General features: G+C 57.1%; 2 protein-coding genes across 4 annotated transcripts; both read right to left on the reverse strand.

Annotated features, from left to right (window-relative positions):
- Window positions 1-621: 621 nt before the first annotated feature.
- Window positions 622-6,725, reverse strand: LAG3 (lymphocyte activating 3). Of its 3 annotated transcripts, XM_025995313.2 has the most exons (8): window positions 6,303-6,725; window positions 5,853-6,000; window positions 5,194-5,480; window positions 4,307-4,564; window positions 3,597-3,872; window positions 1,586-1,828; window positions 1,193-1,323; window positions 622-857 (listed from the first exon to the last, which is right to left on the reverse strand). In XM_025995313.2, the coding sequence occupies exons 1-8, from the start codon at window positions 6,358-6,360 to the stop codon at window positions 687-689; spliced, it is 1,572 nt and encodes a 523-aa protein (XP_025851098.1). In that variant the 5' UTR covers window positions 6,361-6,725; the 3' UTR covers window positions 622-686. The 3 variants fall into 3 exon arrangements, with proteins under 3 accessions (XP_025851098.1, XP_025851100.1, XP_025851099.1); XM_025995315.2 differs by lacking the exon at window positions 4,307-4,564 and having other exon boundaries at window positions 6,303-6,483; XM_025995314.2 differs by lacking the exons at window positions 5,853-6,000; window positions 6,303-6,725 and adding an exon at window positions 5,594-5,673.
- A 1,480-nt stretch (window positions 6,726-8,205) lies between these two features.
- Window positions 8,206-13,609, reverse strand: PTMS (parathymosin). The gene is made up of 6 exons (XM_072718804.1): window positions 13,598-13,609; window positions 12,434-12,898; window positions 9,398-9,469; window positions 9,117-9,195; window positions 8,931-8,992; window positions 8,206-8,756 (listed from the first exon to the last, which is right to left on the reverse strand). Exons 1-6 carry the CDS (start codon window positions 13,607-13,609, stop codon window positions 8,706-8,708), a joined length of 741 nt encoding a protein of 246 aa, XP_072574905.1. The 3' UTR covers window positions 8,206-8,705.
- Between the last annotated feature and the right edge of the window lie 3,555 nt (window positions 13,610-17,164).

The raw sequence follows: 17,164 nt of genomic DNA on the forward strand, positions 1-17,164 counted from the left end.
TGGTATGACAATCAGGGACCACTGGGTGGCAGTGTGTTCTCATGCCTGGGACCAGACAGGTTGCCCAGAGCCAAGGAACATGGGGGTGGGGCGGAGGCAAGCAGGAACCTCAGCCAGCTGCCCAGAAAGGTTACAAGACCTGATCCCCTGGAGGACGTGACAGGCAGGGCTCCTCCGTGTGTGTGTGTGTGTGTGTGTGTGTGTGTGTGTGTGTGTGTGTGTGTGTCTGCGCGCGTGCGCTGCACCAAAAGGGCCAAGGACAATGTGAGATGCAGCCAAGTGTGGAGTGGGGTGGGCCAGGGAAACAAAAATACAAAAGAAACCAGGGCAGCCAGCATAATATGACGAAGGACCCAGATGAGAGCTGTAGAGGTAAGTAGACAGGGCTTTGGGAGCTTCAGAGAAACGACTAGCCAGGAGAGAGAGACAGACAGAGAAAGAGAGAGAGAGCAGGAGAAAGACCAGACAGAAAGAATCACGAAGAGGCCAGGAACAGAAAAGATGAAGATAAGAGAGACTGGCTGGGGAAAGTAGGTCGGAAGGCTGAGGTGGAAGCAGGGAGCCCCCAGAGGCGGGGCAGAGACAAGAACCTGTACTGGACAAGAAGGAGCCAGACTGGGCTTGCTGCTGATGGGGAGTTTATTTGGACAGAGTTATGCAGATCTGCCGGCTGCCTCAGCTCCAGGTCAGAGCTCCTCAGGCTCGGGCTCTGGCTCCAGCTCCGGCTCCGGCTCCGGCTCCAGCTCCGGCTCCGGCTCCAGCTCCGGCTCTGGCTCTTGCTCCAGCTCACCTATCTTGCTCTGAGCCTGAGGTGGGTGAGTCCCAAGCTCCAAGGCAGAGAATCTTCTTGGCCGCCACTGGGGGAAGACAGGGAGGGTGGGTGGGGAAAAGGATGAAGAGAAAGAGAATAAGGAGCAAAGGGAGTGCAGAGTGTGGCTCTTCTCTCTCAGCCCCCTGCCCACCCCATCTGGTCCCAGGCCTTTCTCAGCACCTTCAAGCCTCCCTTAGGTCCTTCAGAGTCCTGGAGACTCCAGAGTCCCTGGAGAGACTCATGAAGACAGGGCTCTGAAGGCAAGATGAAGAGTCCACCTGGGTCATCTCCTCTAAGGGATGCCAGGTGGCACTCAGACACCTGAAGAGAGGGGAAGCCAGTGGCCACTTAGGGATGGGGGGTTCCCCCTTGCCCACTTACCTGTCTTCTCCAAAGTTGAAAGCCGAAGGCTCCAGTCATCAAAAGGAGGAGAAAGAGGATACCAAGGATGAGAAGGAGAGAGAGATGGCCTGTTTTCAGGACACCTTGGGCCCTCCCAGAGCGCTGGGCACCTATAGAAGAATATCATTAGGCACAAGGTCATAGCCCAAAGGCTATCTTGCTGCACCCTCATAAGTTACAGGTACAATGAGGCCCAGAGTTTAGGGACTTATCCAGGGTCGTTAACTAATTAATGGCAGAAGTGGGTTCAGGCCCAGAGAAGACCCGGAAGTTAGAAAGAAAAGATCTGGAATGTGGTGGTGGGGAGGGGGGTGTCGGGAAAGTGGAATCAAGAGGACTGGTCTGGAGCTGTGGTGTCATGGGGTCTCAGACCTGGGCTAGCCGGGTCAATGAGGTACACCGCTCTGCCGAGAAGCCTCTCCCCCTGGTACACGTGGCACTGCCAGGGCTGGGAAAGGAGTCTGGTCTCCTGCAACTCCAGACAGGGTCCTGGGGAACCTCGCCAAGACTGCTTATCCAAAGGGCTCCACACAAAGCGCTCTTGTCCAGACGCTGGGGTCACCTCACAAAGCAGTTTTCTCAGGTTGCCAGGTAACCCGGAGGATTTGGGAGTCACTGAGGAAATCAAAGGGAAGAGATCTTTGGGAGCCGACCCCCTTACTTGAAACCATAGATTCAACTCCTAGGTCTCTGCAGTCACCTGGGCTCTGATTGGGTGAGGCTGAGGGGAGGACACGGGAGGGGGGAGTCAGGGCCAAATTAATCTTATCAAGACAAAGCTCTGGGCAGATCACTCTGCAACTCAAAAGCTGTCCAGGCTCTCTACTGCCTATGGGGACTGTTCAAATTCACATTGGCCCGGAAGGATCACATAACAAATACTACCTTGGATTCTTTTACGTGACTTTCTACTCAAATGCTCAGAAACCCCAATATCATCAGTCAGGTGTGTTGGCACCCCCATACACCTGGCTTTTTTTTTTTTTTTTTTTTTTTTTTTTTGCTTCCATGACTTGGCTCACATCATGCCCTCTGCCTCTAAGTGCCCTGCAAATGAACTCTACCCCCTTTTCTGGATGTCTGGAGAACAATGAACTGACCCACTGATCTACAGACAAGAGCACCTCAAAGCCGTACATGAGAGGTAGGTTGGGTAGGAGGACACCCACAGGGAAGGGTCTTAAGCCAAGCTGAGTGGTGGAGGCACTTGAGGATTTCGTGATGCAGACACCTGGCCTCAGACCTCGAGGCTGGCACTTCCCAACTATGTGATTCAAGAAATTCCTTTCCTGTAAAACAGGGGTCACAATCTCCCCCATTCACCTGTTACAGTGCAGAGAGTCTAGAAAACTAACAAGAAACCACAGGGGGAGTGGGATGCAAACAGAGTTACTGAGAGTGGCTAAGTCAGCAAGAGAATGCAGTATGAGGAAAGGATGGAATTCAGAGTGAGGCTGGGGTGTGGGTACGATGTCTAGGTAGAGATATCCTGGAGCAGGCAGAAAGTTAGCATGGGCCCCCAGGAGAGATATGACCTGTTAGCATGTTCATTTATTTGCTTAACCAATATACATTATTTTTTTAAGATTTTATTTATTTATTCATAGAGATGTAGAGAGAGAGAGAGGCAGAGACACAGGCAGAGGGAGAAGCAGGCTCCATGCAGAGCCTGACGTGGGACTGGATCCAGGGTCTCCAGATCACGCCCTGGGCTGCAGGCGGCACTAAACCGCTGCGCTACCGGGGCTGCCCCCAATATGCATTATTAAGCACCTACTATGAGATGCTACTGTTTAGTGGCCAGGTGAGTGTTACAGGCACAGCTGAGCTGTCGTGGCTCATAGTTACCAATCAATCAACATGTACTTTCTGAGTTTTTGGTGGTTGGTTTTTTTTTTTTTTCTGTGTTTGTTTTATACTATTAAAAAAAAAAAAAAAAAGCTCTCGCTCAGTAAATATTTGCTGACCAAGGGACTGATTTATTAGCTCCTCCCAAATCCAGGCCACTTCCTGCAACTTTCCCCCAAGCACTGGTCCCAAAGTAGACAAAGATTCTAGAGATATATTTGACCTCTTTTGAGCCACTCGACTATCTGCCACCTCTCTTTCTAACATCTTAGACGCCCCCCCCCTCCCAATTGAGAGCAGGGGAGTCCCTCAGAGAAGAATGGAATGTTCACCTAGTGACTCAGGGGAGGTTTTCAGTTTCAGTTTTTTATATGTGGGGGTGAGAAAAGAGGAGGCCACCAGGGCAGCCTCTGCAACTTGTGCCTGGTGGCCTAGCATCCTGAGGCAATTTGCCCGGTGTTTCCCCAGCTGGCCTTCCCTTCCCTATGCCCCCTCCCCTGTGAGGGGAGCTACTCCATTCCCACTTGAGGCTGACCTGTGATGACTGCCAAAGTGACGGTGGTACTGAGCTGCTGCCCCTGCAGATGGATGCGGCAGGTGTAGGTCCCAGCCTGGGCCTGGTTCACTACCTCCAGTTGGAGGGTAAAGTTGCCATCGTCTCCAGCCACCAGGAGGTCAGGGCCTCCCCCAGGAGGGGTCCACTTGGCAGTAAGAAAAGACTGGGTCCCCACCCCAGGAGGCAGGCGGCAGGGTAGACCCACCCTGGAACCTGCTCCGGTGTACACCGTCAGAGGCCCTGAAGGCTCCAGACCTGGAAAAGAAGGAGAAGCCAAAGTGGAAGCTGAGAGGGAGAGATACAGAGAGGCTGAGCATTGGGGTTGCAGGGAAGGGAGGAGAAAGAGCAAAGGAGGTTGTCTGGCTCTGAAGAGCACAAGGGAGCAGAGTCAGGTGGATGAATGGAGGATGCTCACACACACCCCACCCCCGCATGTGGACTGGGCCAGCAGGAGGCCAAAGGCTGCCCAGGGAGGCTGGATGGCCCAGGGAAAAGCCAGGAGTGGGGGAGTGAAATGACAGTTTGCAATGCGAGGGAAAAGCGAGTTGGACCAGGATTGTTAAGGGCCAGGGCATTCACAGTGGGCACCAGCTACTGGAGACCTAGTTTGGGGACCTGTAAGTCAGGGGGAGAGGATAGGGGGCAGGAAGGGGTTGTGGTCAGGTGTGGGGGCAGACTGGGGGAGTTACCCAGAACAGTGAGGTTGTACATGATGGAGACATTGAAGCCATCTCTGTAGGTGAGGGTGCAGCCCCATGGCCCAGAGTCTGAGGGGCTGATTTGGGGCAGGAAGAGGAAGCTTCCAGCTAAGTGGTAATGGGGGGACTCCGGGACTGGGACTCTGCCCCGGAACCAGTGAACAGAGGCTGGCAGGTCAGGGCGGCTGAAGGAGCAGTTCAAAATGACCCAGTCGGAGATCCTGAGGGACCCTGGGGGGCTGGCAGTCACTGCCCGTGGATAGAGAAGATTTGATTAGCCCCACGCAAACACTTCTCAAACGCAGCAGGTCAACGAAGCTAGAAACCTGCCCCAGCGGTAGATTTGTCTTCTCCCCCCCAACCCTCCTCGGATGACCTCCCCGCAAACGTTTACTGGAGTCCAGCGCCTGGTACCTGGAGGTGCTTAAAATGGATGCTCAGAATCCCCTGCCTCCAGGTAACTTGGCGGGGTCTCCCCTAGCCTTTCTCCAGGCCTCGCGGGAGGATCCCCACTGAGCCCACCCCCTGAGCTACAGAGGTCTGAAATGAGTCACTCTAGCCCTGCGCTCTACCCCCAGGCCAGGGGTGCCTCCCCTCCTCCACCCTGGCACTCCCAGTCGGGGGGGAGCTCGGCGGTGAGACTGTCTCTCCACAGAGACCTCCCCCCACACGCACGTGCTTCTCGGGAGGGGGGGCGCTTCCACTCTGCTCCCCACCCCCTCCCGCTCCCCTTGGGGGCCGGGGGCGCTCTCCGGGGCGGGGCCCAGGGCGCATCCCGAGCTGCTCGGCCCAGGCCCCGGCCCTTCCTGCCTCGGGGGACGACGGGGAACTCGGCGCCCAGCTCCAGCCCCGCTCCCCTGCGGCCCGCCCCCACCTACTGGAGGCCTGGCCCACGCGCAGACGGAGGCGGCAGGCGAGGGAGCGGTCCCGGAGGTGCACGGCCGCGCGGTACTCGCCGGCGTCGGCGCGTTGGGCCGGGCGCAGCCACAGCGAGAAGTCCCCGCGCTGGAGGCCGCGCTCTTCCAGCTGCACGCGGGGCTGCAGGGGCGGCCTCCCGCTGCGCAGGCCGCCGGGAGCCCGCATCAGCACCACGTAGCTGCGCGGCCCCGGGCCCCGGGCGGAGGGCGCGGCGGGCCGCAGGCTGAGCGCGGGAGCCGGCGGGCCACTGCGCGGGAGAGAGGGACGGGACTGAGACTTTCGAGGAGAAAGAGGCCCCGGGCCCACCCCACCTCGAGGATGCGGAAGCCCACCCAGAAGGAAGATCCCTAGACCGCCTACCGCCCCCAGCCCCGTCTCCCCTCGGGTTGGGCCCGCGCCATCCACTCGGAGAGGCAGATGCCGAAGGGATGCGGGTGTGAGGGGGGCGGTCTTCCCGAGGAAAGGCAGGACGGCTGGCGGGGGAGGTCGCGCCGCTGGCCTCAGAGGGGCTGACAGCTCAGGGGAGGAGACAGGGGGGCCAGCCTGGGCCTGGGGTTAGGAGTCTGGATGCCATTGCTGTTGGATTTTGGGGTCCTGATGCCCAAGTTTGGGTGCGTACCTCTCTGGTAGGTGGTACCAAGTGACCCCTGCGTTTCGCAGAAGGCTGGCATCCTGGAGAGGGATTGTGGGGCTGCAGGGGAGCTGGACCGGGGCCCCCTCCTGGGCCCACACCACCTGGACCTCTGTCCCAGACCCTGGAGCTGCCACTGGGAGGAGAAAAGAGGCCAAGGGGAGGGGCCATGAACCAAAAGACTTAGGAGTAGAGGAGCCTCAGTTACCTGAAGGATAATCAGGGCTGAGGAAGACCTTGGGTTTCTGCCCCTTCCCCACCTAACGGTAGGATGGAGGAGAGGCTTTGGGGGCAGAAAGATGCCCAAGCGAGGCATTAGAAGAATCCACCCAAGCTAAGGACTGTAGCATCTGTGAGGTCCAGGCATCCCCACTGACCACCCCTACCCCACCCGTGGATCTGGAGGGCAACCCTCCCAGGGAGTCAGCCCCATCTTACCTGGAGCCACCCACAGCAGTTGCAGAAGCAGCAGAACCAGGAACTGAACCTCCCACATCTCCCCTTAGGCCTGGGCCACGCTGAGCCCCCCAAAGGGAAGAGGTCAGAAAGGAGGGACAATGGGCAAAAGAAAGTTCTGCAAAGATATAGGGCAGAGGAAGGGAGTCTAGAAGAGGGACGAGGACAGAGGCCTGGAGATGGAGGGAAGAACCAATGACCAGAGGCTGGAATCCAGAGGCAAGCTGGCCAGATCAGGCAGCAGGAGTTGGGGGTGGAGGGCAGGTCCCAGCAAATGGGCAGGGCAGTGGCAGAGAGCAGAGTGAGGCAAGGTGGCTGTCTAGAGCTGGGAGGCAGTTTTGTTGCTCCCAGGGCCCTCACCCCTGTCCTTCTGCCTTCCCTCCACCTTCCCCACTTCCCCTCCCCGTTGCCCCCCCACACACACACACCCCAGGGCTCACGGTTTCGTTTCGCAGTGGAAAGTCTGAGGGGGTTGATTCCCAGCAGCATTACCCTCCATCTCTGTGGTGGCGCTCCCCTTGTTTATTTCCTCAGTCCTGGGTGTCCCCGCCGACCCCCCCTCCCCCCCTATTTATTCCTCTTTCTGGGGACCTTCTGCGGTTCTCAAGCCATTTCTGCCTGGACCTACTGCTCACCCAACTCTAAGCTGCCACTCCAGTCCCAAAATTAAAATTGGAGCTGCCACTCCAGTCCACTTTCTTCCTGGCAAAGCCCTTCCCTTGGTACTCATCTCCCCCCTAAATGCCTTAACCTCCTAGGACTTCCACTTAGCATCAGTCCTGCCTCCCCACTCATCCCTCAGTTCTGGGGATAAGGCAGACATAAAAGAGGATAGGTCTGGGGAAGGGCACCCCATGTCCCAGGAAAAGAAAAGCTGCATGATATCGAAGCCTTCACTATATACTACTGACGATACGGGGTGGAGACTGTATCGGACACTTTACATACAGTAACTCATGAAACCTAACATCTCCCATTGTAGAGATGAAGGAACTGAGGCAGACTCAAAAATTAATTGGCCAAGGTCAGTTAGGGAGAGTGAAGCCAAAAGGTGTGTATGTCTGTCCGTCTGTGACTGTAGTCCTGACCCTGTGTGTTACAGGTGTCCCCTTGAAGAATGGTGTGGTCAAGGAGTCACACACACTCCCTCCTCCAGTTCAGAGCCCTGTGTACTCAGCAGCTTCTCCCAATCAAGAGGTTTTGCTCTAAAGGGGCAAGGGTGACATGGAGAAATGCAGAAATCCTGCAACAGAGAGCAAACTCAAGAAAAACCAAGACAGAACCAGGGAAGGAAGTCTGGCTGACAGAGGGGAACTCTAGCTCCCCACCCCATCCAGCCTGAGGAACCCAGCCCAGAGAGGTGGAGCACAGGGCACCAAGAACTTGCACCACACCTGGGAGCCACAAGAGCCCTGGACTTCTCCCCTGCCAGACCAAGTGCTCACTTCCTCAGTGCCAAGTGGAGGACACATCTGATGCTCAACAGCTCTCACTTCTGGTCCCAGGAGGCTGAGACCCAGGCCTCCCAGCCCTCTCCCACTTCAGGGGCGGGACTTCCTGTTTCTGAGGCTGCTTCTTTGCCTGGTTCAGCACAACAGAGCTAGTAGCTTTCCACTGGGCTCAGCAGTGTCTAGACCTGGTTTGGGCTAGCAGGGAAGTGTGTGTGTTCTGTTGGGGAGGTACATTCACAAGACTCCAAAACCAGGAAAGAAGTTAGTTCTCAAAGAAGCTGTGCCCTCCGTGTCCACCCCTGGAGTGCTGATCTTGTTTTCTTGAGTGGTGGGTGGTAGGAGGGTACAGCTGTTTTTTTATAGAAGAAAAGGGTCCTGATGGAATGTGATGTCAGCCACCCTCCTCCCTCTGCCCCGGGAAAGGAGGAGACAGGTTAAAAACAGAAGCGCGACCGTTTCTTTATTAAATTATACAAAAAGGGGAGGGGAGGGGGGCAGCTGTGGGGCTCGGCCCCAACCCTGGCCCCACCCCGGCCTGGCGCTGTCTGAGAGGAGGGGATCTGAGGGAGACCCAGGGATCAGGCAGGGCAGGGATGGACAGGACATGAGGCTGGGATGCAGATGTGAGGAGGAAGAGGCTACCAGAGGGAGTGGGGAGAGAGGAGGAGAGCAAAGATAGGGAAAGGAGCAATTAGGGACCAGCTGGGGAGCTCAGATGGAGCAGGTCGGGAGGTGGAACAATGGCAGAGTAAGGATGGAAGGGGCAGTGTCTGGAGAGGCGGACATGAGAAAGGCTGGGGGCAAAGAGGGTGGCAGCTCTGGTGCAGTGTCCAGAGCCAGGAGCCAGGTGAAGAGTGGCTGTACTCGTCTGTTCCCACTCCCACCTCCAGGCCCTTGAGGGGCCTCCCACCCCCAGCCCAACTGCAGGGGGGGCTCATGCCGATGCCCCATTTTCTGTCTTCTGCCGCTTGGGATCCGCTTCATCCTGTGGAGGGAGAGTTGGGGTAGCTGCAAAATGGGAGCAGGACCTCCCTCTGTCCCTGCCCTGCTCCAGCCCGCCCCAGCCCGCACACCACAGGGATCCAGGTCCAAGTCCAAAGGGCTCCCAGCCCCTGTTGCATCCCTGACAGCCCCTCAGGCCCCACAACCCAGCCCAAACCTCCTCTTCAGCAGCTCTCTTCAGCGCGGGCCCTTCGTCGTCATCTTCTTCTTCTTCCTCATCTGAGGAGCCAGAAACGGGTCATTGGGGAAGGGCAGGAAGCTCTGGCACAGACCCCCTGCTTCAGGTCTTCAAACCCACCCTGACTCTGTTCCCTTACACCCTGCCTCCCCTGCCCCTCCCCACCTTCTTCTTCCCCTTCATCTTCCTCCTCTCCGTCCTCGGCAGTTTCTTCTTCTTCCTCCTCGGCTCCGTTCTCCTCTTCCTGCAGGAAGCGGGAGAGGGAGCGGGTCAGGTGGGGTCAGGGGTCTGCGGTCAGGGGGCACGGGGAGGGCCTGAGGGGCGGGGCGGGGCTGGTGGGCGGGGCCAGAGCCCAGGGCAGGACCCGCCCCCAGGTAAGTGGAAGGGGGAGGAGGGCTCCAGCGCCCGCACCCACCCGCACCCACCCGCACCGGTCCCCTCCACACCTCCACCACTTCTTTCTTTCGCTCTTTCCGGCTTGCCTTCTCCTCCACCTTCTCTTTTTTCTCCTTCAGGTCCTGCAAGAGAGAAAGAGGTCACCTTCCTGGCACCACAAACAAGCTGCAGCTGGCCCGTCACCCCATCTCCCTCTCTCGCCCCGTTCTCCCTCAGCAGTGAGCCTAGAGGAATGAAGGAGTTGGCCAGAGGCAGAACGGAGGCCCCAGGGCCCATAAGGCCACAAAGGGGCTGGGACCAGACACCTTCCCCAAGACTCAAGGGAGGAGCAAAAGTGATGAAGACAGAGGAATGGACAGCCGAGGTAACTCTTCATCACTTCCACCAAGTTCTCCAAAACCTCACGGGCTGAAGAGTTCAGCTCAGCAAAGCAAATCCCCTCCATCTGCTCTGCCGCCCCATGCCCCACCCCCTCTTGAGGTCCCTCGCCTTCCTGGCCTGCCCCCTCCCGCTGCCTGCCCCGCTCTGCCTTTTGTCTACCTCTGGGGCTTTTTCCTGAGTACTCACTCTCCTGGGCATCCCTCCCAGCTTCCCCCTCAGCCTCAAATGCCTTTGTTTCTCCGCCCGTGGATCCCCCTACTCCTCAGGCTCCTACTTGACCAAAAACGCCAACATGATGCACATCTACTCCAAACCAGTTCAGTAGTTTCTTCCTCCCTACATCCTCTCCCCCGACCCTGCCATGCGCACAGTGGTGTGGTACAAGGGTAGAAGTAACCCTCTCCAGGGGTGGTATCGGTAAAGGAGGATAAAGGAAACATGGAAGGGAGAGGGTATTGGACATTGTAGATAGAGAAAACAAGGTCTGTATCTGGGGTGGGATGAGAATGCAGATGGAGCAGATACCTGTGTGGAGGACCTTCCCTCCACTGCCCCCCTCTCCACCCCAGGAGCCCAGCAGACACACCTGTGATGTCCTATTCTGACGTGGCAGATGGAGATGCCCATGGGTCCCTCCTCTCTGGACATCACACCAGCCCTTCCAGTTTAGATTCCAGTCCTCTTCCCACCCACCCCACCCCAACAGCCCATGGCAGGCACCAGACCAACTGTGGATGTCCCTGTGTGATCTGATCTGGTGTTGGCGTACAACTCTGTGTATCTGATACCATGTGGATGGAAGTTTTCACTTCGAGTAGATCACCCTGGAGGGTGTGTCCTTTCTGGGCAAGGGGTTGGTTATAGAATGGTTGACCTGGAGGAACACTTGATTCCCTCTTTCCTTTAAGAGGAACACAGAACACAGGACCCTCTCACTACAGCTAGGTTTCCTCATGCCCCTTCCCTGTCCTCATTTCTTTGCCACATGGTTGATATGGCATTTCTGCTACCTGGTGGGCTTTCCCCTGCATTCTGGGCCTAGAGAACCAGGGGGGCTAATCAGCTTCTCTCTGGGGGCCTCAGCACCAGGTCTGTGCTGCCCTGGCCTGAGTTTCCCATCTGGGCTGCTAGAGAGAGGGAGGGAGGGAGGGGAAATTATGGGAATGGGGGGAAGGGAGGCTACCAGAGACCAAAGTCCAAGGGGCCGGGCCCTCGCCTCCCCTGTCCTGTCCTTCTGGTCACTGTCCTTCCATGATCCCTTTTCCAGGAGGGTATGTGACCTAGGTCTTGTGCTAAGCAGCTCTCTGGCCTCATTTACTCAACACAGGCACACACACTGCCACAGGCTGACACCGATTCACACACACAGCTACAGAGGAGCGCCCATGAGATCCAGAGACACATGGCCTGGGTGTTTGGGCATTCTGACACACACTCTTGAGACAGCACAAGAGCACAGTGGAGCCACTCGGTACTCACAAAGCAGCAACATGGCTCCAGAAACATCTACGTCTCCACATGCACACATGTAACTGACACGGGCAGTCCCACACACTCGCTGGATTTCAGACATACAAAGACACCTACTCAGTGAAGTCACATGCCATTGCACAGCCCATCGGAGGGCCACACCGCACACCTTGTCAGCTCACACGTAGCCCCTCTGCCACTGCCTTTAATCCCACTGGTTACCCCCACTCACATTTCGGGGGGCCTCTAGGAGACCTCTGTGACCTCTTCAACAACCGACCCCCCCAAAGTCGGGCTCCCAGCCCCCAAACGCTGGCCGAATTAATTTCCCAAAGCGACACTCAGCAGGTTCCCTAGGGAAATTAGAGGAAGGCTGGAAGAGAAGCAAGGGCAAAGGGATGGAGCCAGGGAAGGGAGCTGATGAGAGCAAGGACGGCTCGATGCAGTGCCAAGCAACGCGAGCTTCAGCTTTCTCGAAGGCTACTCCCGCTCCCCCCCTCCTTCCGATTTTTAGGAATCCAAGACTCTTTTAAGTGTGTGTGGTTGGGGGTGAGGGGAGGAAGGGGAGAGGCTGTAGGGGGCTATGGAGAGAAAAAAGAGCTGAAGGCCAGTGGGGGAAGAAATGGTTCTAACGGAAGGAAAGGAGAGGAGAAAACAGAGGCAGTGGCCGTCCGAGGAGAGGCGAGAGGCGGCCGGGCCTCGAGGGGAGGGGCCGGGAGCAGCAGCCTCCCGGGAGAGTCCTGTTTACTCTGGAGAATCTCAAACCGCTTAGCAGAGGAAAGGTGAGGTCAGAATGGAAAGGGAGACGGGGAAACGGGGCGCGGACAGAGCGGGCGGGGGAGGGGCACGGTAAAGTGAGCTGCGGCGCGCTCCGACGGGAAGCGGACGGGGGAGAGGCGCGCGGGCCGGGGCCGGGGCCGGGGCCGGGGCCGGGGCCCGAGAGGGTGGGGACGGCGGCGGGGGCCGGGCGCGGGCCGGGCGGCGAGGCCGGGGCGGGGGCCGGGCCGGGGCCGGGGCCGGGGCCGCGGCGCGCGGCGCTCGGGAAGCTAGAGGGCGCTGGCGGGAGCCGCGCGGAGCGGGGTAGGCAGCGCCGGGCAGGGAGGGGGGAGGGCGGAGCAGGGTCCGCCGGGACCCGGCGCCGGGGCAGCGTGGGGCCGTCGGGGGCGGCGTGGGGCCCGGGGCCGCGCGCAGCCCGGGGGTCGCGCGGGTCCGGCCGCCGCCGTCCCCGCCCGTACCTTGGCGCTCAACTCGGCCGCTGCCTCCACGCTCTTCTCCGACATGGTGCCGGGGCCGGGGCCGGGGCCGGGGCTGGCGGGGAGCCGGGGTCCCGGGGCCGGGACGGAGGGGCCCTGGACGGCGGAGGGTGGCCGCGGCCGGAACCTGGCGCGGTGGCGGCGGCGGCGGCGGCAGCGGCAGCGGCGGCCGCTCAGCAGGCTGGGTCTCTGGAAGAGGCGGCAGAGGCGCGCGGGGTGGGGCGGGGGTGGGTCTGGAGCGGAGACCCGCAGGGCTGCGGCCGTCCGGAGGGCGGGCGGAAGGGCGGTGCGGGCGGTGGCCGGCGCGCTCGGCCGCGGTCGCTCGGTCCTCGGCTCGCCGCCCCCGCACCAGCAGAGCTGCCGCCGACCAGCCGCTGCCGCCCCCGGGCAGGGAACCCGCTTATAAAGGCGGCGCTGCCCGACGGGAGGGGCTTCCCAGGGGTGGGGCTGGCGGGAGCGGGGAGGAGAGGAGAGGGGAGGGGGATGAAAGCGGAGGTTGGCGAGGTGGGGATAGGAGGATGAAAGCGAGGGGAGGGAGCGCGCGAGAGGCGGGAGGGAGGACAGGACCAGGAGGGGGAGATGGAGAGACTGACGGTCGCGGAGAAAGGAGTGGGGCGAGGAGGTGGGAAGGGGTGGGGTTCCTGCGGGGAGGGACCTCCGAATCCCGACCTACTGCCTGCCAAAGCGGAGTCTGTCTTTTGGGGGCGGACTGGAGGGATGGCCAGAATCCTACTGACCCTACCCCCCACACACCCCCAAGAAACCCTGAGATTTCGCCAAGGGATGGGTGGGAGAAGCAGATGGAAAGACCGGGCAGGTATCTGAGAAACCAAAAGCTTAAAGAAGAGGAAGAGGGTGGCGGAGCTTCTTCCACATCACGCTGGCTTTCCCCTCCCGTCTTGCATCTCCTTTCTCTCGGTGGCCCCGAGAGGGGATGGGAGGGCCGAGCGGGCAGCCCACCCTCGGTCCTGCCCGAGGCTGACTTTGGTGAACCCTGCTGGGTTCTTCCCTTCCTGGATCTTTCGGAGAGATCTGGAGAAGTCAGAGGCCCTTCGGGCCCTTTCCTTCTTCCTCCATCCTGGACCGCTCTTATTCGCCCATCTCATCTCACTCATCTTTGCCTGGTCTTTCTTTTTCTCCTCATACCTGCTCATTCATCTGTACCCAGACCCCTCTGTCACAACCATTTGTCCCTTACATCTCTTGTTCATCTGTTGTCTCTTCTCCCTTCCATCTCTGACCTCGTTCTCCCTTCTCCCATACCAACTTCCTCTGTCCTCCGAGTCTGTCACCTGGCCCTGTACCTTTCACTGGTTTCCCCCAACTCCTCTTCAGGTTCCTGACTGATCTTCTACATTTTCCCTCCCTTTGCTTTTCTCTTTCCTCTGCTGCCATCTTCCCCAGCCTTTCTGGATTCTATCTGCCTCCTTTGCAAGGGGTTCAGGTCTGGAGTTCCAACCTCACTCCATCCCACTCATCCTCAGTTATCTGTGCATCATCTTGAGAAGTTTAGGGGTTTCAGGAGCTGGGTGTATTAACAGGAAGGTGGATGGGAGTGGAAGACTGGGGTTTGGAAAAAGATATCTTTGGTGTGTGTGCACTCCCATATTTGTATATCACTGTCCTTAAATTTATTTATTTATTTATTTATTTATTCATGAGAAAGACGGAGAGAGGCAGACATAGGCAGAGGGAGAAGCAGGCTCTCTACAGGAAGCCTGATGTGGGACTCCATCCCAGGACCCCAGGATCATGCTCAACCACCGAGCCACCCAGGCGCCCTATCATCCTTTTTATCATTTTCATTTTCTTAATAAGAAAGACACTGATCAATCATCATCATTTGGTATCTGAGTGCTTAAAAATGCCCTCTTTTGGCCCTATGGTGTGCACACATCCCAATTTCTCTTTCTGACTCTTCCCATCAGTTTCTCAGTCTCCATCTCCTCAAAAATCTTGGAGCCCCACCCAGGTTTCTCCTAGCTGGACTCTGAACATCTTTCTCTGAAATCTTTCCATCTCTATCTCAATGTTTCTCTGACTCACTCCGTGATGTCTTTAGCAATCTCTGACCCTTTCCATCTCCGTACTCTCCTGCTTCATTTCTCTCCCTCTCCCCTCTCCTTTACCCCCGCCCCCCCCCCCCCCCCCCCCCCCCCGTCTCCCTGTCTGGCTCCCTCCTGTCAGTCTCTTTCCTCTCCCTCCCACCCTCCTTTCCTCTTCCCCTACTCTACCTCCGAGCCCCGCCTGCCGTCTCGGACACCCTGCTGGGCTCTTACCCTGTTGCCCTGGTAACCGCCCCCCACTCCGGTCACCTCCACTCCCTTCCCCCCTCCAATCACCGCCACGGACAACCTCCATCCACCTTCCTCCTATTTTTCCCGAGAGCCAATAGAAAGCCTGTTGCCAGGTGGAATGCTCATTTGAATCAGCCAATCCAGGAGTCTAACTACTTGCCCTGCCTTATATGGGGATTTGAGGAGGGCCACTCCCCCCAATCCAGCCCCACAGGGGACAAGCCGGTCCACTGTGCTTTCTCCCCGCCCTGGAGAGAGGCTGGGACCCTCCCAGTTACCCTTGTATAAGGCCTGGCCTCCCATTTCCCTAACTGGGACCACCAGGGTCAGTGTGGGGAGAGGGGCCGGGCTGTGGGCTGAGCCTCCGGGCTGGGGGTGGGAATGAGGTGTGATTAGGAAGGGGAGGCGGAGGGAGCCGGGAATTTTGCCCAGGGAGGGGTGTCTGGGAGCGGAGGCAGCTGCAGTGGAAAATTCCAGGGAGATGGAGAGGCAGAGAATGGGAATCCTGCCCCAAGGCCCAAGGGAGTGCCTTGAGAATCTAAGAGTTTGGACACCAGGGTCCCCGGAGACCACAGGAAAAAGATCCAGGAAACAGAAGGCTTGGATCTAATTCCCTTCCTCCATGAGAGAAGCATCTCTTCTCCTTTCCCGCCTGACTGGACCGCAGACCGGGTCTCCTGAAGTCTTGGCTTCCTGAGAAAGAAGCTAGAAGTGGAACTTGGGATGAATTTGAAGCAAGTGGGATGCTGAAAGCCTAACCCCATACTCTTGAGGGTGTCTCTGGGCCTCTGGGGCCAGTGGGGTTACATGATGCCAGCTCGTTTTTTGTTTTTGTTTTTGTTTTTTTAATTCCTTTACAGAGAACTGCTTCTGAGACCTTGTAGAGGCTTGCCTGTTCCTAGAGTTCCTTTGCTCCTCAGTCCAACTGAGAATTTCTCCCAGTAGTTGAATGGGGAAAGCTGGTGCTTCTTACACATTTTCTGGAGGTGGGGAAAAGGAAGCCAGGTGAGAACAAAGGAGGCATGAGCCCCCAAGGGAAACCGCGGCTTCTGGTCTGACCTCCTAGAAATTTCCTTCACTCCCGTGTGGAAGGTGTTCAATTCTAATTACTGCCATCTCATCTTAAGTGAATTCTTATTTATCTCCAGCTTCCGGAGGAGCTTTTGCAGCTTGCCTATTTATCTGATAAGTGCTAAGGAAGGCCTAGTGATCCCTGAAGCTATGGGACAGCAGAAGCCTGAAAGTTGAACCTCCCTGCTCCTCACTGTACTTTTGTAGCCCTGTTCCACTTCCAGTATAACTTATTTTCTATTCCTCATTTTTCCTTTTTTTTTTTTTCTTTTTTAATCTTTTCAAAACTCAAGTCAGTGGACTTGAGAGTTGAGGGACCCCTAGAGAGAGGTCTAAACCCACCCAAGTTTGATCCTGTTTGAGTTGGTTGCCTACAGGAATGTTCCTTAAGAAAGCCTCTTCATAACACATCCATCAGGGGTCACATTGTACCCATCGTCACCACATTCCATGCACTTTTAAGTAGAGGTGAGCTTTTTTTCATGCTAAGCTTTCTTTTTGCCCCTTTACCAAGCTTGAACTCTTGGACTTCAACAAACAGGGAGCTCTTCCTTGTGTCAGACACAGTGCTATGTTACAGAGACATAGCTGAAAAAGAGATGATCCCTGCCCTTAAGGAATAGATGGAGACAGCTCAAAGTACAGCCTGAAAAGGGACATGTATCTAGCACTCTTTCCACCAGGCAGACAGCACACTGTCTCCACCATACACTTCTAGAAAGCCTCCAAGATCTCTCCTGATTTCGCAAATCCTTATCCATTGTTCCCAACTCCCAACAGCGTCCCTTGGTTCCTCCACCCTTACTGATTGTCTCCTCTTATGCCTAATACCTAGCAAGATGCCAGGAACCAAAGAAGAAGAGCTCAATAAATCATTGACTTCCTACCTCTGACACACCATGGTGGACTCATTCTCAGTGCCCTCTCAACCTTCTTTCTTTGAGTAGGCCAGGAAAACACTTGCTTGTCTCTCTGACTTGGGATCTTCTAACTAGTGATGTCCTGGTGGCCACTGTCTTTTATGCTATCATCATCACAACCAGACGTCGTCATACGTATGGCTTGCCTACTTCCCCATGAATCTTCTCCCCAACGAAAAGAATTGGTTTTGCCATCCTACATCTCCTCCAGATTTGCTGATTGGCTTTATAATTCTCTATGCCCTCTTCCTGACCTCCTTCACTTTTAGATGAAGCATAGCTGCCACTGCCCAACCCTCTACTGCCCCCCTTTCAATTTCTCCTCCATGTGCACTCTTCAGAAAGCCTTCACAGGCCTTCAGAAAAGTCTGGAAGGAAGATCACATTTATAGATGTTTTCTGGCTCTCTCCAATAGCATTTATTG

The sequence above is a fragment of the Vulpes vulpes genome, chromosome 8 (genome assembly GCF_048418805.1).
Source record: "Vulpes vulpes isolate BD-2025 chromosome 8, VulVul3, whole genome shotgun sequence".
In the NCBI taxonomy this organism is placed as follows: Eukaryota; Metazoa; Chordata; class Mammalia; order Carnivora; family Canidae; genus Vulpes; species Vulpes vulpes.